Source organism: Pectinophora gossypiella, chromosome 19 (genome assembly GCF_024362695.1).
Source record: "Pectinophora gossypiella chromosome 19, ilPecGoss1.1, whole genome shotgun sequence".
NCBI classification, from domain to species: Eukaryota; Metazoa; Arthropoda; class Insecta; order Lepidoptera; family Gelechiidae; genus Pectinophora; species Pectinophora gossypiella.
Genome location: NC_065422.1, coordinates 4,377,522 through 4,399,747, shown reverse-complemented (window position 1 = coordinate 4,399,747; position 22,226 = coordinate 4,377,522). Strand labels below are relative to the sequence as shown.

General features: G+C 37.3%; 1 protein-coding gene across 4 annotated transcripts in view; it reads left to right on the top strand.

The window, feature by feature from the left end:
- Positions 1–22,226, top strand: part of LOC126375445 (ankyrin repeat and SAM domain-containing protein 1A-like) — a 147,837-nt gene that overhangs the window by 33,161 nt on the left and 92,450 nt on the right. For all 4 annotated transcript variants that reach the window (XM_050022364.1, XM_050022365.1, XM_050022363.1 and 1 more), the window contains exons 6-8: positions 3,032–3,258; positions 7,512–7,614; positions 13,971–14,100. In XM_050022364.1, the coding sequence (XP_049878321.1) occupies positions 3,032–3,258; positions 7,512–7,614; positions 13,971–14,100 (460 nt within the window). The remainder of the gene's footprint in view (positions 1–3,031; positions 3,259–7,511; positions 7,615–13,970; positions 14,101–22,226) is intronic.

The window sequence follows — 22,226 nt, the reverse complement described above, 5'->3', positions numbered from 1 at the left end:
TACTATATTGATTCCACGAAATGCTGCCGTCCTTTATCTAAGATAAGTGCAAGAAAGAGATACTGCTATACTGATGCTATTATACTGTAGACGAATTTTTAAATGATAAGTTTTAATTTTAATACACACTTCCTCTCTTCCCTTCAACGTTGCTGTGCCCTACAGGGTCCATGTTATAGTTCCAATGACTATGTTTTACATGCCCATTATACCCATTATACTACATGGAATGCAATAAATAATAGAGAATTGAATTGAATCGAGAGCTAATTGTAAAACTTTCAAAAAATAAAATTAGTTTAGTGTCTGTCAGAATCGGTATTAAAAGCTTGATTGTTAAATGTTACTCTTAAAAATACACATTTCATTTCTAACCTGTAGACGCTCCAGCCTATTACAGCATATTTATAGGCTATGTGTACGCGTGTCAATTTTCCGCTTCACGCCACCACGGCTGAAGGGGTAAATTGACACGTGGTGATGCTCGCCTTGTGCTTGATGACTTGGGAACCAAGTCATAGGGGTTAGCGGGAAACATACTTTATATCGAAAACCACATGAGCGCCTTTTTGAAAAATTGCAAGCAATTGTGATTTTATTCAATAAAACATTAATTTCAATTAATTTAATTCCGGATAACAATTAAAACCACAAACTGCACTATATAAATAGTTACGCGGTCAGAAGATTTGTTAGTCGCCCTACGAACTGTAAAACATTCAAATCGATTTTTCTATGCGATGTGCAATAATTATAACAGAGATGTACAAAATGCGATCAAACAGCGTTTCCTACTAATCGAGCATTCATTCTGTTCGGATGTATATAGGGTGTTAGTGACATCGTAACTAAAACTTTGAGGGATGATTTACACCATGATTCTGAGTTGATATCAAGTGGAATTTTCCGTCACAAAAGTTTGGAACTGAATATAATTAAAAAAAAACTAAAATTTTCATAAATTTTCTGACAGGAAATTCCGCGTAATATCAACCCAGAATCATGGTGTGAATCATCCCCGTTAGTATTTGTTACGGAGTCACTAACACACCCATACGCACTACACAATATACCTGTACGTACTTGTACGGGGTGTAAGTGACATCGTAACATATACAGAGGGTGATGATTCAGCTCATTATTCAAAAATTCAAATTCAAAAATATCTTTATTCAGTTGGTAACAGTCACACTTTGAATCGTCAATTTTTACATAACGAACGTCTCATCCGCCTAAAACTACTGCAGCTTCTCACAACCTGTATATTCTGAGTTAATATCTGGTGGAATTTTCCATCGCAAAAGTTTAGAATTGAAAATGATTTAAAAAAGATAAAAACACAAATACGCTAAATGCTTGTGACTTGTGTGCTTGTTGTCATTACAATATTAAGCAAATTGAGGTTTGTTAGACTACCAGATTTGATCTATTGTTGCAAATCAGTCCTGTATAGAGAATTTGGATCGTTACATCTTTACTTATAAGGGAATAAATTCCATTTGCACCAAAAAATAAAAAGCAAAGAGTTACAAAAGGCTCCACATAAAATCATATAATAAACTAAGTGCAAATGAGATGAATTTTATATTTGCTTGAGTACTTTATTTAACTTGTATAGTAGTCATGTAATATAAGTAAATAAATAATATAATTTTAAAAATACCTATATATGGGATGGGGCATGAAGGAAACGATTATTTTCGTTTCATCATCATCATCATCATCAAGTTAAGAGCCACGCTCTTGTCGGTGCAGCATTTTCCATGCTACTTTTTTAGGGAAAAATAGGGCGGTGGTTTCCCTCTTGCCTTCCGCCCCTATATTTGTTTACCTTTGTTTATTTAAAACGTATTATAATTTTGTACGTTTTCCCTTTTCAAAAACGACCGTCCGCCATTTCCCTGTCATTCCGCAATACACTCTTCTCTCTCGCTCACTCCTCGTTCTCTCTTTCACACACCTTTACGTTACGTTTCATTCGGCCTACCATCCCACATTATATATTTTGGACTGTATTATGAAGCTGCTATCACTTCTTACGTCGCTGTGCTTCTGCATGGCATCACATGTACCTAACACCTTAACTGCTTGTGACTTTGCAATGAATAAATCTTTTATCGTGTGGGTTGTGAGGTGGATTACCAACCTCATCAACCCTGCGGGCTTAGCACCGTAAGCGTGCGACTCTTTCTCGCCGAGGCGAGTCGCGTGCTTACGGTGCTAAGCCCGCTGGTGTCAGGGTAAATGAATGAATAAATGTATATGAATAGATAGTCATCAATAGAGAGACAGATAGTCCGCACGATTTCACCCTTATTAGAGCGGCTTGCGACCATTTGGACTAAAGTAAGTCTCAGAGGGGGTGAGGTAAATCTAGCTCCGCGCCCGATACAAATTGGTGGGGGGCGGAGAGTTACCGTTCACGTAGTATTTTATTCTTTATTCTAAATAGATATTTATTTACCTACCTATTCACACGTAATAGAAACAAAATAAAAAAGGTACGTCAAAATATGCGATTTTTACTGTGAAAAATACAAAATTTCGTTCATATCACGCCGGCATTGGATTCGTTAGTCGTATGAATATTTATGAGTGATTTTTGAACGTGTGTACCAATAGCGCCAATGCGTTTGGAAAATCACTTTTTTATACCTGCGCTTTCTAAATGGTTATTTCATTAAAAGTTGTCCTGACTCCAGTACACACCATCCAATTTTGTTTTAAGTTATACCGTCTCTTCCCTTTTCGTTGAATAAGAAAATGACAGGTACATAACTAAAAATTAGGAAGTGTATGCAGGAATCAGGGCTATGACTACGTATTTACGCGTTAACTTACCTTCCGAAGCACGAATCATCTTACTTTCGGACAATCGGGTGATCAGCCTGCAATGTCTAAAACAAACCAGACTTCATAAAGTGATTTTTGTGCTATGTCCCCGCTGGGACTCGAACCCGGGACCTCAACCACTGGACCACGGAGACCTGTTACTGTTCTGCAATAATTGATCACATGTTTTCTCCAACAGGGACGTAGTAACAGCTCTGATCAAAGCCGGCGTGGACCCCAACATCCGAACATACAACGGTACACCGCTCCACGAAGCTGCGTGCTTCGGCAAGGCTTCCGTAGTGCGCATCCTCCTAGCCAAGGGCGCTGATCTGAACGCGGTAGACAGGAGAGGGAAGACTGTACACGATCTGCTGGCTGATTACTCCGAAGAGGCTACCAGGAGGGTCAAGAAAGTTATTAAAGGTGAGTTTCTAGTAGGAAAAAACTTATAGGGGTCGTTTTTCTTTTTTATCGACAATAAAAAGACATTTTCTCGATTTATCGGATTTAACATCTTTAAAATTATAACGGCAATAAATATTTTAAAACATCATATAAAGATGTGTCTGTAGAGGACTATTTAGTGGTTCTCTTTATCTTGGTAACATACTTTTCTTTGCAGGCGCATTCCAAAAAATATTGTGACAGAGTGGCCCTTTTCATCGGAGACAGCATTTCAATTTACCACTCTGTCACATAATTTTTGAAAAACGATCAAGCTACGTTAATAACTAATTGAGGAACCGATTAGTATTTTGCTTGTATTTTGAGTATAATAAGATAACTATATTTTTCGACAATCAAAACATGAAATAAAATTCTAAAACATAACTTATCAGAAGCAGAACGAAGGACAGATCATTGTCGATAAAAAAGAAGAACAACCCATAGGTAATATACGTCATTTGCAAAGAGAAGTGTATCAACGAATGGAACAATGTGAAATGAAGAGAAAATTAGATTACACAATACGACATACACAAGCTCACGACTATATGCCAATTGGGGTAGTGGGGATACATCCCTCGCATGATGAACTAAGTACCCACACCTCACCGATCTTTCTGTTATACCGAGCCAACTGTGTTAGTGAAAACTCATCTCTAATTTAAGAACAGTTTTCACTAAGTCAAGGGACTGTTACCTGGAATCTAACAGGGCAACAGTAACTGTCAGTAACGGCCTCTGTGGTCCAGTGGTTGATCGTGGGGCTCACGATCCGGAGGTCCCGGGTTCGATTCCCGGTGGGGACATATCGCAAAAATTACTTTGTGGTCCCTAGTTTGGTTAGGACATTACAGGCTGATCACCAGATTGTCCGAAAGTAACATGATCCGTGCTTCGGAAGGCACGTTAAGCCGTTGGTCCCAGTTACTACTTACTGATGTAAGTATGTAGTCGTTACAGGAGCCATGTCAGGGGCCTTTGGCGCCTCAATAGTAACCCTGACACCAGGGTTGATGAGGTTGGTACTCCACCTCACAATCCATACGATAGAAGAAGAATGTCAGTACTATTCAGAGACGGAGGACAGGAGTCCTGGTACGGCTTTGAAAGGCAGCTCCATATTTCTTAAAAAATTGCATAGATAACGCTACACCGACAAGAGCGTTGTTTTTAAATTATGATGATGAATGGAATACTTACTTAAATAGGTCACTTAGGTGCTTACTTAATCACTTCCTAGATTTTTTTACTTTTTTATTGGTGGCACATTTTTTTTGTAACGGTAAAAGGACAGTAATTGCTCATTACATAATAAGGACTCAGTAGCACAGTTAACAAAACGTAATCACTGGTACATAACGAATAATAAGTGTCTGTAGTATTTGCAAATAAGTTGCATGGTCCCGATACCTGTAGACGATGTCCCCCATTCAGCGCTTATCGCTATCGACCCGCTAGGGTCGATTTATTCTTTCAAATATCCTTCTTCTCAGACGACGCCCTGCGCCGAAGTTCACGCCCTACTGGTCACCCTCAGGCCTGTTGTCTGAAACGTTGTACCGGGTGAGAGCCTTCAGCGCTCCCCATTTGTCCGGCCAAGTAGTTAATGCCATCTGCGGCAAATCTACAATAAGTCACGTCAAAAATAAAATACCTGTAGAGTAGACACCTCCTAATTTAATTTTAAGTTATACCCGTCATTTTCTTATCCGTCGAAAAGGAAAAGACGGATGAATGACAACTTAATTTTAAAATGAATCAGTGAATGAATGAATAACCAGGACGAATGAAATAGGCATCTCGCTGATATGAAACCCGTTTGACGTGTGCTGTCAACTTAATTGTGTCGGGTTATTGGCCAATATAACATTTTGGGAGGGCTTTTTAAATTTGTGCCCAAAATTGACGTGTGGTGTGTTCCATAAATTTTATGCCTGACGATTGCCCGTCCCTTTCTTTTTCGACGGATAACGAAATGACAGGTATAACTTAAAATATAATTAATGGTGTTTACTAGAATCAGCACCATTGAGTGAAAGTTATTAGTGTAAGTGTATATGTGTGTGTGAATAAGAAGTAGTATAAAATGTTTTAAATTTCTCTTTTGGCCAATTGGCCATTGGCTATCCACGGAAAGTCAGATTATCATTCACAAGGCTTAGATTAATATTGGCAATCTCCAAAGTGTCGATTAAACCCGGGTATTTGTCAATATGACTCATTCAAGAATGCCAAATTCGCCGCAATATAACTGGTTTTAGTATTTGCACCGTATGACGTCTTTTTCCTTATCTCGGAACTAATTTATCTCGCATTCAGTTTATGTTCGAACGTGCTATGCCTCGCACGCTATAGAAATGTTATTTAAAATAATATTTTACGAAGTTTTTGGAAGTGGTTTTTAGTGTGTAAGGATGTTGAAGCGTGTAAACTTTGGTATGTATTTACTTTACTTTATCCGTAGTTTTGTATATTTGACTATGATGACGCTTTGACATAAAAGAGTACAGCTATTTGCTCCTTTAACTTTATTTATTATTACATTTATTTCAGATTGTACTCCATATTATTGTTAGTAAGAAAAAAGGCGCTTATAAACTATGTTAGTAAAGTAACACTAGGTAATATCTATTTTTCGTAGGCACCAGAATTAGGCATAATAAGTACCTTCATCCAGTGTACTACGATAGGGCAGTCAACCCTCTCGGTTAACGCGCTCAGGTACATGTTGCCGCTGCCCCGCACCCTGCGCCTCAGGGAGAAGATCCGCTTGCGCACTATGGTCTCAAAACTATCCGTGCGTGCCTCAGCAAACATTAACGTTAACGTTATTAACAAAGATAAGACTCGAACGGGGTTTCCAAGATTTGTGCCCGGTTAATGGAAATAGGCGAGCCCCCTACATGGGTGGTATTAATAAACGAATCTCAGCTGAAATTGCCCTCGAGACCACGCTCAAGTCTCCTTTTTTATATGAGAACTGTCACATTGACATGATCTTGAGAGCAGTCTCGAAGCTGAGATTAATTTGTTAATAACTGGTACTAAATATGGAACTAAATATATCTGGTGAGTGGGTGTTAAACTATACACCTCTGCCTACGCCTTCAGAGATACAGGGCGTAATGTTATCTTATATAATGTTTAACCTACTATCAACATTCAGGCAAAATAACGTTTACTTCATAAAAAAAATTGTGTTTACTTCATATAAATATATGTGTATCACCTACTGATAACAAGCGTGTGTTGTTATGTTATCATTGTTAATATTTATTATGTTACGAAGTTATATTTAGATGCCTCGTTACAACTGTAATGTTCCTTATATGTGATGTATGAAAGTGTAGGTAAAAGAGTAAGATAATATAAGACGAACGAGTTAGAGAGAGACAGGTATGTGTGTGAAAGAGAAGAGATATGAGTGAAGACGTATTCGGTTGAACAGAGTGGAAGAGCGAGGGGTATGAAAAAGAAAGGGACAGAAGAGGAATGGAGGACGACGCGGGTGCGCGTCGCTGAAGGCTTTTTTCTCTAATTCGAATATTAAGGTATTACTATTATGTGCTATATAAAATCATTTTAAGATAATATAGCTGGTTATAAAGGGCGAGGTATATAAACTAACCTGTATTGGGCTGGTTTTCTCTTCGCGGATGGGAAGGTCAGACAGGCAGTCGCTTCTGTAAAAAACCGGACCTGTCCAAATAAATTTAAAAAGCTCATGTGAAGCTTACTTTATATATAAAAGCTTATTATAAGATTAATGATTACCTTAAAATGTCTCGTATTAAATGTGTTCTTCTAGTTATTAAATAACTTGTAATGTATACCACCATTGATTTAAAATATGTGTTGCCTGCAGTTTCTTGTCATTCTTCTCCTCAGCCATAAAACACACATTCTTATATTCTATCGTGTGGGTCGTGAGGTGGATTGTCAATCTCATCAATCCTGGTGTCAGGGTTACTATTGTGCCGCCAAAGGCCCCTGACATGGCTCATGTAACGACTACATACTTACATTAGTAAGTAGGTAGTAACCGGGACCAACGGCTTAACTTACCGTCCGAAGCACGGATCATCTTACTTTCGGACAATCAGGTGATAAGCCTGTAATGTCCTAACAAAGTGATTTTTGTGGTACGTCCCCATCGGGATTCGAACCCGGGAACAAGTTTATCTATGTTAATTACGTTTAATGAATGATTGTGATTCCTCTTGTTCTAGAGTATGAGAGCTTGGCTCGGAACACATATGAAAGCGAGGAGGACCTACCTCCCTTCCCGGTGCAAGACTACAGCCCCACTGGCTACCCGAACCCCGCTGGAATGTGAGTTCCCATTTACTATGTCTACTTGGTATACACGGTGTACAGTCATGAGCAATATAATGTACCCACTTTTGGACTCTGTCGCACTAACATATTTGACATTTAGTGAGACTTACAGTTCAATTTGTCAAAAAAGTTAATGTGACATTGTACCAAAGTGTTATACATATTAATGCTCGTGACCGTAAGTGACATCGTAACGGAAACTATGAGGGATGATTCAGACCATGATTCTGAGTTGATATCAATTGATTTTGCCATCGCAAAAGTTATTTCCAACTCGTGGACTGAGAGTCTTCAAGGCTAGAGTGATTACGCATTTGCTAGGTAAGCGTTATCCACCCTGGACCACGTCGTCACTTACCATCAGGCGAGATTGTGGTCAAACGCGAACCTGTATTATAAAAAAAATATTGAAAATTATTAAAAGACACTTGAATTTACATGAATTATCCGACCGGAAATTCCACTTGATATCAGAATCATGGTCCGAATTATCTCCCTCAGTATTCGTTACGATGTTACTAACACCCTGTACAGTTAGGCATGGTATAGTATGGTAGCTTTGTAGACAAAACCGCGTAAGCGCCTTTAGAAAAATCAAATTCGAATGTCATCAAGTCAAGAAGAGAAAAATCAAATTCTTTAACAAAACCTAGACTTATTTTAACTTGAATTATTTCATCGCTGACGTCGCTAAATGACATATCTGAAATTTTTGGCGAATCTGATTTGACCTTTTTGCTATTGTCAATAATACACAAATTATTTTAGCAAAAAATCGCAGATACGTCAGTTTGTAAAGTCAGCTACGATTTGCTGGGTAACCGTGATCCCTAGACCACATCGTCACCATCAGGTGAGATTGTGGTCAAACGCGAGCTTATATTATTTTTAAAAAATCCGCGTACTACTTACATTTTTTCCTGGATTAAAGCTAGCGTGTCTGTTGCGAGGTTTTGTTAACAAAAATCACATCCGAATGTTATGGTTCAAATAGGCGCTTTCGTGGTTTTCACTGTAAGACAACGAATTATGTTACTATCTAGTGACTATTGATTATTATTGCCATTGATAATGAGTTGTCAAATTACACAAGCATTGAGTGCGTAAATATGCAACATAACATAAACAGCCTATATACGTCCCAGTGCTGGGCAAAGGCCTCCCCTCAGTCAAATGGAGGGGGTATGGAGAATATTCCACTACCAAGTATGCAAAATTTAATCTAATTGTCAAATGATACGATTGAACTTTGTCTGTCAAAAACTTACGCGTATCTTCAACGCTTGTGTAATTTTTATTAGTAAGTTTGTCATAAAATCCATTGGTTTCCGTGAAAGTTATCATTGGTGTTTAGTGTGTGTGGTGTATGGGGTGTATTCTTTTCTTATTAGTTTGCTTTTTAATCAAATTAACAGCACGGTTTTGCGTTTTCTATTTTCTTTTTCTTACTTTTGTCTTTTTCTAATAAAGATATTAAATACATATTTTTTTAAAAGAAACGTAGTAAAAACTTGCATAAGTGTAAAGCGCCTGTCTATAAACAACATAACCGTCGGCAAAATAGTCACGAGTATCCTTTTGAGCAAAATAAAAAGACCGTAGTATTCTCGCCGTCCTTTCAGACTAAATATTCGTGTCACAGGGCACGGTAAGGGCTCCCTGTAATTACTTTAAAGATCCGAGCAAGAAGCTCTGACTCTAAACATTCGGGCTTAATTGGAGAGCGGCATCTCAATTACGACACACGACGTGTCTCAATCTCCCCACCTTTGACTTCTGATTGCTCTCTCAAAAACTCCCTTTTCAAGTTACAAACGACGATAATTTCTAGAAAATTTACTCAAAAGCAAATCTCATTCGTTTTAGTCAGCAATAAATAGAGCACTCCTAAACACCTCATTAAGGCCATAACTTTTCTTAAAAAAAAAAAAGATAATTAATACCATTTTTACGAACACTCAAAAATGTAAACACGAAACGACGTAGCGTCTCTTTGAAATAAATATAATTGTGGATTCCACAAAAAGTGTGCAAAACAAAACTGTCGATGTAGGCGCCTCATTAAAATCTTCCGAGTGTTTGATTTTGTCTAGATACGGTCAGGTGAGAGGCTTTCGTAGGAAAAAGACTCTCGTACCGGCATCCTTTGATAGCGGGCGAGAGCCCCCGCCTGAGACAGCTTTCGAGTAAATGATATGCAAGTTTAAAGTAAACGAATATAGGTACACGACATGAATTATTTCATACGAATCGCAATAAACGATCTCACTATGAAGGCAAAATAACGTCCTAATTATTGTTTACATACAAATTACAATTTGCAGGTCTAACGAATCTATCCACCTCAATCAATCGCTTGCCTCTCAAAATGCTTTGTCCACTAACTTTTATACTGCATCACCTCATAATTCTACTACCAAAATTGAAGTGTTGCCATTACCACCATCAGGAGTACTGGCCAGTTTACGCAGATCTACAGATGAATATGTTCAACTTACTCACAGCGATTCGAACCTATCTCGTAATAAGAACAGCCTCCAAGATCAAACAGAAGAATTTCAAAAAATAAGGAATTCTTTACGCTGTGCCTCATCTGAGCATTATGAAAATATTATTTTGCAAGTACCAGAAAAACGTAAAATGAATAAAGACGTTAAAAGTGGAAATAGTGAATTTCTTATGGATTTAAAAAATGCTTTAAAAAAGAGGCCAGCTACAACACCAAAGCCCCCGAAAGAAATAATTCGAACTAGTTCAGACGTAAAACTAGCCTATCAAGATAAGCTAGATTCTAAAATCGACAGCAAAGTTTGTGCTAAAGAAGATGTGAATGATGTTGTTAAAGAAGATGGCTTTGTTAAAGAGGATGACAATAGTCGTGAAAATGATTCTGCTAAAGGAGATGTCGAGGAAGTTTATGCTAAGGAAAATGATGTCGAGGAATGTGACGGAACTGCGCATACTGACATTTATGAAAACATGACAGTATCAAATGTATCTGACGACGTCAAAGCTAAACTATCCAATATTTACGGGGATAAAGCCCAGTATGTAGCAATGGATAACCATAAAAGACACCAACGTAGGAGGTCTACGTCTGATGCAGTACCTCATTTTCCTCTGACCTCTTTAGGGATATATGCTACAATGGACGGAAACACCAGACAGAAAATTAAATCCAAATTTAATTTGAAAAAACATTCCTATGAACCTTGTACTGAAAACTTTCACATAAAGGGCGACGACGGTTGCATTTATTGTCCAATAGATGTAAGCTACATTTATGATTGTAACCCTAATACTGTCGATGGAGACTCACTATTTGTTAGATCTAAAGATAAAATTTATGCGCCGCCGTGTTTTTGTCCCAGGAACGGCGACAATTCAATACCGATTGAAAAAGACATATTCTTTAGCTGCGAAGATATTTATGTAAATTTCAATAATGTTGCCATTAATAATACTGATGAAGAAATAAATGTAAACACTGATTTTAAAGAAATTAAAAGTTCTATTAATCTCGATGAAAGCGACGATGAAGAATATGTCATTGAAAAATTTGATAAGACTCCTACGGCTTCAACTAACTCAGTTCCAAATAGTACCGGTAGCAATGATGTACCCAAGTCTAGTGGTGTCTTTAAGAAAAAGATAACCCAAATAAAACAATTATTTGTAGACTGGTAAATGTTCATGGTAAAATAAGTGTCCCAGTGTTGGTGGTGGTAATATAAAACTTTCGTTACTAACATTATAAAATATATAACTTACTTATATTACTTTATTTTATAATTTATTTTATTTTTGTTGCTTTATGTGTTTTACAGGAAAGCCCCAGAGACCCAGAAAAACACTAACCCTAATGTTGGCATTTCCCCATCCCCATCTTCATCGTCAATAACAAAGAATCATCCTCAAAGTTTTGTTAAAAAGCTTGCTTCCAAATGCTTGGGCCTTAAAGCAAAGTTCAACTCTGCTCCTAACATTTCTAACAGCGCAGGGTTAGAGTCGGTGGTCGAAAATAAATTAAAAAATTCTGACCACAAAAGTACGAACACTCTGCTAATTGGCAACAGCAAGTTTTTCAAAATACTGTCGAAGAAGGAGGATTCGGGTGAAGTCGTATGCAACGAATTTGATACTATATCGTTAGACAGATTAGGTACGCTAAACAGGGATTCGACTGTAAATAGAAGTAATAGAAGCTGCCCAGGTTTTAAAACATCACTTCCTAATATATCCGAAAACACTGAACTCAGCGAATGCGAGTCTATTGCGGAATCCGTCGTTATAACGGAAATTGACTGTGATAATATTAGTACTGACCTCAATAAGGTTACAGAAGCTGTTAATCCTAATGCAAAAGATATATTTGAACCTAGAACTAAAAGTATCAGAAGGTCGATCGTGTCAAATGCATCTTGTGAATCAACACATTTACTAAATGAATGTTATGAACCTTATGAATTTTCGGAGAAAGAGATGAAGCTAAACGCAGCTAATAATAATAATGTTACTCCAATACCCCCTCCGCGACCTACGATAGCTACGTTAGAGGCAAAGAAAACAAATGTTATATACGAAAATGTGGTAATGGAAAGTAAAGTTACTAAACCTACTCCTGCCGCAAGAACTCACATACCGCCGAAAATACCCCTTGATGAGGTAGAAAAAAAAGTCGTTTACGAAAATGTTTCTCTGTTGAGGGAGAAAAAACCTGATCCGCCAAAAAGGACGATTATACCAGTGCCTGTGCAAACTACTGATTTAGATGAAGATAGCTCACCAAGCGTAAGTAGAACTTCTACTCTTTCAACGGATTCTATGATAGATGAAACTAATTTAGAAGATATTTTGCTGTCGGAAAAGTCTAAGTCATTCCGCCACAGTAAACAAGTTAATTTGTATCCAAGTTTAGGTGCAGTCGAGAATGTAGTTAGTAGGACAGTATCAAATGCATCTGAATTGTCAGATGTTACACAAGCCAGTGCTATAGAGAATGTTGATTGTACGGAAGACGCATCTATATATTTATCAATGACAGGCACTTTGCCCAATAAGAAACCAGAACGCAGGGTCAAGAAAAAAGTACTATTTAGACACAAAACTTTCACAAACATCGAAGTAGACAGAAATTCCACAAATGTAAGGGATTTACCGAAATGGAATAATGAAGTTTTAAAAGATACTCTAGCTAACTATCATATAAGAGGAACCGGGCATTGCATGTACAAAGCACCTACAGTACAAGAATTTATATATATTTTCAATAGAGAAACATTGTATAAAGATGTAGAACCATTTACAAAGGTACCCAATGATAAAAGAGATAGTTACTTTGAAACAGCAATATGCTTTTGTAAACCTAGGCCACCAAAGCATCATAGTAGCGCTGAAGATTTATTAGAAAAAGCGCCTCAAGCTAACGAATCAACAGTATCCATAGATTTAGATGCGTTGAAGAGTAGGCAGGAGATAATAACGTCAACATTCCGTTGTTTTTGCGATTCAGAAGAATGCAAATTGCACAATAAACGACGTGAGTCTGCTAGCGACTTCGCTGTCAAGTTCTCTGTTATCAAAAGAAGTATTTCTACTCCCGATATCACCTTAGACTTCACTCCTAATTCGACAGTTGATAAAAAAGGCTTGAAACACATAAAGTCCGTTCCTTCCTTAGAAGAACCCTATGCAGTAGTCAGTATTGAAAATATAATTTTGAGAAACAAGCAAAACGAAAATCGGAACACTGAAGATGTCCCAAGTAGTCCAATTTACACTACAATGTCACATCCTTCCACGTTGTCTTCATCATCAGCTCGTCCTTATTCCATCAAAGATATTTCAGAAGTGATTTCTTTAAACGATTCCTCTTCATCAACCGACGCTAGCCTTACCCGTGCTTATGGTGTCTCGCTACGAAAGTCGTCCTCGGAACATTCTGGTCATTGGTCGTTGCATACTTGCAACTCGAATGTTACTATCAAATCTGACGCGTCCTTCAAAACTTGTTTCGAAGATTCAGAAGAAGATTCAGACGACGGAACCTTACATTCAGACGATAATTCGGACGCAGAAACCGTTAAATCCGATGTTAGTACAGCTAAACGACCTTGGGTTCACAGTGACTCTTTCAGGTTTGGTTCGAAAGATACTAAATCTGAAATGAGCATGATTACCGAGGAGAATTCGTCTAAAGAGTCAGAGTCAAAGTTTGAGAGTGGGATTAGTGTGGAAGGGTCTGAGAGTTCGTCTGAGGGTGGGGAAGACAGTGGTGTTCCGAGGGCTGACGATGTGTCGCTTGGTGCTTCGCTTGAGCGGGGTTGCGGGGTGGTCGGGGGTGTTCGCAGCGGGTCGGGGCGGCGGCGGTGGGAGGAGGCGGAGGGTACAAGCGAAGGCGACGCACTCAGCGTCTCCAGTGCCGCCTCCAGCTGTGCGCCGCTACATCTGGCACATCATCATGACTACAGTAAAGTCTCGGTGAGTTACTTTTGTGTATTTTAATATTGTTTTTGCAGCAAAATGTAGAAATACGTTACAATGTGGGCACAAGTCCCCTCGTCACATGGCTATCCCGTGGCCTTGGTTCTTTTAAAAAATCATATGCACACTGAATTATTAATATCTAAACTGTTTTGTTGCCGATCCGTACTTTTCACGTGTAGGTACATCACATTACGAGGAAACAAACCAGTTGGCATCGCGGTAATTTGCGACTAATATGATGATCACAATAAGCTAGATGTCATTTATATTAATAATATAAATAATATTAACCCATCTTAATTAAAAAAAAATATTTATATTAATAATATAAATGACGACAAAAGCCGTCAAATCATTTTAAACAACATATTCAAGCATAGATAAAACGTGGTAATAATATTCAAGAATTTTGATATCTCCAATAATGGTGTTTTTCTTAGAAATAGAATCAAACCGGGCAACCATTGTTATAATGGTGACGCAAGTTCAAACATTATTCTATCTCCGTCCCCACCATAAAAAAGATGTTTAATTGCTCGTGAGAATATTCTTGTAATTAACACCAATTAGAATTATCATTGTGACATTGTTAAGAAGGTACTTTAACCGCGTTTATCGTTTCATAGGTCTAAATTAATTTATTAAATTCAATATAATTTATTTTAAGTCATTTAGGTTTACTTGTCCCTTTTATGCTTTAGGTAGATTATAAATAATAAATTCAATATATGGTAAATTCTAGAAAATGTCTCATATTGGTTGTACATTTATTAATACTAAAATGTTTATGATCTTAAGGCTTAGACCCAGCGCCTTCCGATGTGACTACTGCATTCATTCATTCACACTGATTCTAAAGATACATCACACAGGGTCCGCGTACCCAACCTGAAGATTCTACAGGTCCGGTTTTTTTACATATGCGACTGCCTCTCTGACCTTCTAACCCGCGAAGGGAAAACCAGCCCTATACAGGTTAGGTCACATACCTCCGAAAATGCATTTCTCGGAAATGTGGGTTTCCTCACGTTGTTTTCTTTCACCGCTGAGCAACATGAATTCGAAAACGAATTCGATAATCATTGGTTTAGGCCTGTGCTGGATGTGAACCTGCGTCCTCAAAGTGAGAGGCGTTTTACAAGCTGGGCTACTACGCCTATTCTAAAGATACACAGAATACGATATAATAAGATAAATAGAACAGTAAAAAGAAAATATTTTAGTTTACAGTTTTGTCGACTTATCTCTTTGCGACGCAACGCGTTTGCGTCTAAACCGCAAATGGCTGTTAAGCACGTTTCTGACAATCTGTGGCTCTGTCTATCCCACCAAAGATAACTGTTGCGGTTTTATGTTTTGAACGACTTATTCTTCTACTGTATAACAATGGAACGAACTTCGTATCTGAAAACTTTTCAGTAGAACTAACATGCGCGACGTGATAAAATTTTGTCATGGTCATTTTATCGATCCTCACGATACAATTATGTCGATTGGTGCTAATACGTGAACCGAAATAAGTCATGTCGTTCTGTCAAAATACCAAAAAAGTCACGTGGCACGCATTTTAGGGAAATTCTCAATTCAATTCTCAATTATTTATTGCATTCCATGTAGTACAATGGGGTGTTACATAGGCATAGGAACTAAAACATGGACCCTGTAGGGCACAGCAACGTTGAAGGGAAGAGAGGAAGTGTGTATTAAATTAAAACTTATCATTTAAAAATTCGTCTACAGTATAATAGCTCTTTTTAATTAGCATTGTTTTTAGATTTTTTTAAAACCAACAAAAAACCAACTTATCGATTTTGACAAAATTTATTGAATCGATCGATAATTTCATCACGTTGCGTCGTGCGCCCTGCTGGTCAAATAACGTAATTTACTACCTTATGTTACACATACTACCATTTCAATTTCAAATCCCTATCGCTCACGAATTCATAACCAGGCCTAATGAAAAACAAACTGGCCATAATTAAATTCATTAATTATGGAAGTGTTATGTTTAGTTTACGCCCTGTGACCTGTTGCTTGACCGTCACGCTATGTTGGTGACGTCATCATAGTGAAATTGGTTTTTGATGTAGTGCAGGACATTCGGGGACTTTTCGGGTGAATTGCTAGGTAAAGTTTTGTAAAGCGTTTTGAAAGATACTATATTTTGATTACAACAAATTGACATATTTCGAAATAGCATCTAGTCTAGGAGACACAAGTTTGTATTCGGTTAATTGGGTTCTGTACTAGGTTCAAGATAAATTGTGAAATTCTGATTACTAAATAAAGACAGGTCTAAAACTAACGATGAAACATTTTCTATTTGACTTATTTATGAATAATCAAGAAAAGCGTAATAATGAGTCCGAAATTTTATCACATCTCTCTATGACGTCACAGGGTGCTTTTTCATACAAATTCCGTTGTAATTTCGTGTTTTGACGTTTAGTAAAAAGTAACTGTTTTGACTAGTTGGAAACTAGCCTTTTATCTATTTATCAAATACAGCGGGAAATAGGCGTGATCTTATTTATGCATGTATCCAAAACAGGATAGTAAATAGCTGTTGGAAGAATTTTATGGTTACTTTATCGGTTTTTAGGGTTGTTAATTTTTTTCTCCCAAAAAGTTCCGACTTAATACTTAAACAGATGGAAGAAAGATTTTGAAAATGTTTACTCATTCGCTACCTACATCAATCGTTTGTTGTTTAACTTTTTTTGATTAGTTTAGTTCAATGAACAAGCGCAATTAGACCAAGAGCAAAAACTGTTCTACTTTAAAAAAACAAGTCTATTTTTATTAATATTGTAAGCTGTAAAATCTAAAGAAGCATATTGAACACCACTGGCCTTGTAGACACAAAGATATTTATACCATGATTCATTACTTAAATGATGAGAGTATTAATGAAAAGTTATGGAGCTTGACAAAAAGTAAAATGAGTCGTGAGAAAAGCAATAAGCAGCGTGATCGTTATAATTCTTGCCAGATGGCTGGCTGGTACTTGGCTTGTGAAGATGTCTTTTTGTATCGTAATTACTATACTTGTAATGAATGAATAAACTTCTTTGCTCAAATATTAATAGGGGTCTTAATAAAAAATACTTAAGTTCGCAAAGGTGACTTGATTTTCTTCTTCTCTCTGTTCTTCTGTTGATTCGATGATATGCAGCTAGATTTGATATTAATCTTGAATTACCTAAGGTTTAATCTTATGTTAGAATAATGTGGTATACTTTTTCATTTTTAATTAGGGAGAGAGCTTACATAGAATCTTTCATCTTCTTATTAGGGTTGTGAGGTGGAATACCAGCTTCATCAACCCTAGTGTCTGGGTTATGATTGAGCCGCCAAAGGCCCCAGACATGGCTCATGTAACGATTACTCATTTACTCAGTAAATAGTAACCGGGACCAACGGCTTAACGTGGCTTCCGAAGCACGGATCTTTCATAAATTGCATCTATTTTTCAAATCTGACCCTAGTGATGCAATATAAACATCCTGAAAATATCCACATGCAAATCTTTATTAATTTTTCACGAGAATCCATACGGTCCCTGCAAACTTTTTATAACAGTTAGGACAATGGAATTTCAACTCAACGAGCTAGAGTAAAGCAACCGTTTGTGTAGAAATTAGTTTGTGAAGTAGTGGGACGTGTTAGAGGAAAGATATTCGTTAGCCAGTCGCTCCCGTGCGTAAGACATCGCCGCATGCGTTCGGATTTTTCGGTCCACATTTTCGGTTGGTTTTCGCGTGCGTTCGGGTTTCGGTCTAAATCGGTCATTCGGTCATCGATTTAATTGATCGTAATTATGTTGTTGACAAATTCGTGTTGTGGCTTGTTTGTGTGCTGTGATGTGTTGTGATTGTGTTGTGTTGTTAACGGATTGAACTGATTGAATATCATGTAAGTTTGATTGGAATTTGTCAATGCTATCATTAAGTACGTTTAAATAAGTTTCATTTAAAAAATGTGGTTATTGAGTCGGAATCCATTATTATTCTTGATTCATTGGCGTTTTCTCAGCTCATTGCTGATTACGTTTGATCTAAAATATGTAGTTTTTGAATTTTTAGAATTACAAATTATTTTGTTTTCATTCTAAACAAATTCTTTGCTGAATCCTTCTTAATTTTCTAATTATTATCTCAGTTGTTGGTAGGTAGCCCTTATCTGTTTCCGAAATCGATACCGGAATGATAATTGTTCATATTTGGCTTTTGTTTCTCTGGACTTAATGGTTTCTTCTATCTTTGAGTATCCTAATTTCCAATAAGTTCAGACTCCTCAACTAACTCAATATAACATTTTGTTTTTTCAGCAACGTGGTTCAGATCTCGTGTATAGTTTATTTTTAACTAATGAGTCATTGAAAGGGTAGGTCACTGTGTTAGTGGAAGTACTATAAAACCCGTGTCAAGGGTGCGATAACCTAATTTTGTTGCGTAAGTTTCAGCATACTTTGCTAATACATATCCACAGAGTTTAAAATTATCGACTGGAAGGATACTGTGTTTGTATTGTAAAGATCAAAAAAATTCACTAACACAGTTGGCTCAGCCATTATAGACGGCGATACGACTCGCTACATACGTTGGTTAACAGCAACCTCGGTAAAGCGTGGGTACTCAGTTCATCTTGCGATGTTTGTACCTATGCCTACCTCAGTTGGGAGTGAACTTTTGTGTTGTAGAGCGTTGTGTCGGTTAGTTTTCATTCAAAAATATTGTTTACAGTGACGAGTTACAAGTTTATCTTAATATTATTTATGATTATGTTGATAAAAGTCATTTGATAACTACTTGATTTCTTACTCAACTTCATAATGATAAGCTGTTAAATTTTCTGTTAGTTCCATTACTACTACAGGTTTTCTTATTTTATCTTTATTAGTTTTTAAAACAAAATTACCAATCCTTTCACCTACTTCTATCATTTCATCTAATTCCTAATTAACCGTTGTGGCTGATGCAATCAGTAATAGTCGCCTAATCGCCAGACGATTATCTAAACATCTGGTTACGTTTTGTTTATTCTTTGGCGTGGTCATAAGTTCGGTATTCACGAAAATAGTACCGATGGACTCGCGTTTGGCATAATGCCCGATAGTATACGAAAATACGGACTTAAATGTTTACATGTTACTATTGTTACTAGATTCGCAATGGGCGCCGATGTGTGTTCATGTTTTATTAACTACTAATTGATAACTGATATCGTCATCTCCCTAGCCTGACGATTTGACAGGTCCGATTTTTCACAGAAGCGACTGCCTGTCTGACCTTCCAACCCACGAAGGAAAAACCAGCCCAATAAAGGTTAGGTCACATACCTCTAAAAATGCCTTGGGATGTGGGTTTCCTCATGATGTTTTCCTTCATCGCTGAGCACGTGATAATCATTTATGATCCAAACATGAATTCGAAAACAAATTCGACAATCATTGGTTTAGGCCTGTGCTCATACAACAGATCAATTAGTAATTATATTTCAATATAGATGATAATTATTTAAAATAGCTTCAAAGCGCGGTAGGAATTAGATCTGTCAAAGTACAGAAGCCAGTGTTGTGACGTTCATTAGCGTGGTAATGTATATAAGTCGAGATTAGGCCGTTAAAATCCTGTTAACTGGTAAAGTATATTTTAGGCGGTAGAGTAAGTTATTGCCTAACATTATAATATTAATGAAATGAGATTATTAGCAGTAGATAAGCTGATCTTGAGCAACCATTAAGATCTTATTATGGATAAGTAAAATATTTTAAAAATATTTGTGTAATTAGGTACTGTCTTTTGGATCTATAATCTTGAGTCCAAAAATCTTACAGATTTTGCTGTCTACCGAGTTGACGTTGACAAACACATTAAGGCCTATCCAGATATGCATCTCTGTGTTGTTGGATACTACAATAGTTGACTGGAAGTTTAGACGAGTTGTGTTAGCTGCCAAATTACCTCTTTACTTTCCTCTTAAATTAGCTAAAGGGAAGCAATGGCTTTTGTTTATTAATAATTTAATTACTCATCCTTTTAGTTACGTACGTCATATGACGCATATTTCCCCTTTGCAGATAGAATAGGTTTGTCAGGATCAAAAACTCCATGGTCCCTGCATGGAGTTTTTGATCCTGACAAACCCCTTTAACACTACCATCATCATCATTGGCCTTATATGTCTGTCTCAGACGATTTATGACGTTATTGTCAACTACCATCAAAATCCTCCCATGTTTTTAAAATATCCTGAATTTGATGCCCGTATGTTCATCTACGTATTTCTCTTCTGTCTCTGTGCGCAGTTTCTCCCCCAAATTTAGCGATCATTTGAGACTAAAGGAAGACCTAGGGGGGGGGGGGGATGAGGTCGACGCCCAATACAAATTGGTGCGGGGAGCAAAGTTACCGTTATATTAGCATTGCGTTGAACGTGAAGTATGCCAGCAAATCAAAGTAGACTTAGAGCTATGTTTTGTTTTGTGCCATGACTGTATAAGTATAATCAAAGGTTTTATGTCATGCTATAATGTCAATAGCACATCTCCTACCTGATACTTCAATTAGACACAAGGTTTTATTGTAATATAGTGTTTAAATATCTCGGAAATTAATAGTTTTGTGCTAGGCCGTCCATTGTCTTCAATGTGTAATCTGGCCGTATGTATTATTTACGCAGCGTCGTCATCAGTGTTCCTCCGGTTAGGGTTAATAACAGAAATAATTCGGTTATTAACCGAAATAAATATGTGTTAACAGTACAGGCGTATACCGAAACATTTCGGTATTCTTTATCAAGGGGGTTAATGCGAACACTGTTAACAGAAATTAAAGGTTAACAGGAATGATAGGTTAACCGCTTTACAAACGGTTATTTTTGCATGTTGCCATTCCGTCGTGCGAAAAGAAAGCTGGCAACGCTGCGCCAAGCAACCTGCAGGCACTTGTCGGCGTCGTTTAATCGTTCCACGCGCTTTGTTTTTTACTATTTCGACGTTTACTTTTTAACCAGGGACGCTACGCGGAAAGGTCGTAACGTAGTTGCAGAACGCATGATCCGATTTGGTTACGTTTTTTTTTTGTTTGATAGGTGATAATTACGAGAAGATTTGTAGACATGACGGAAGGATCCAGGGTCTGATGATGACCAGGTTATATTATATTATTATATATACTCCACAAAAAAATTACGCAAGATCGCCGAATTGAGTTTGTTTGACTTGTCTTGATGAACACTCTGACCCTAGGTGGTTGTTGGTGGTTGATACTCAGGGTGTGATGATAACCAGGTAGTTATAAGGATAGGAGCTCGATATTAAAATAACGCTAGACCTCCGAGTTTGGGCTTGTTTGATTTGTCTTGATGAGCCTTTTAGCTATACTTCGCTTTGGTGGTTGGTATTCAGCGTCTGATGATGACCAGGTGGTCATAAGTTAGGAAATCGATATTAAAATAACGCGTAACCTTCGAGTTTGGGCTTGTTTGAATTGTCTTGATGAGAACTTTATTGGTGGTTGGTATTTAGGATTGGATGATAACCAAAAGGTAGGAACTCGAAATTTAAATGACGCAAGACCTCCAAGTTTGGGTTTGTTTGATTTGTCTTGATGAGAACTCTGACTCTAGGTGGTTGTTGCTGGTTGATACTCAGGGTGTGATGATGACCAGGTGGTCATTTGTATTGTCAACTTAGAAACTCGATGTTAAAATAATTTGCCTTGACGAGCATTCTAGCTCTGGTTAGTATTCAAGATCTGATGGTAACCAGGTGGTTATAGGAACTCCATTTAAAAATGACGCAAAATATGGTTACTAGTATCAAGTCGGAAGGTAGTCGTCATGGAATCTAGACAATATAATAACGCTCTCTAACTCACTTGTTTGAGTGATCTTGAATATTACTCTGATCTGAGATGGAATTGGGATGCATCTTAATATGTAGCCATAGGATGAAGTCCGTATCGCATGGTTTAGGCGTATGGTACGTTACGGTTTTGTATGATGCGTATATTCATTTAAAGACTTGAATCGAGTCTATTTTTTAGTCGAGGAATCGACTGGATTCGACTAGAATCGATTAAAATGGACTGGATTTGACAAGCACCTAGAAT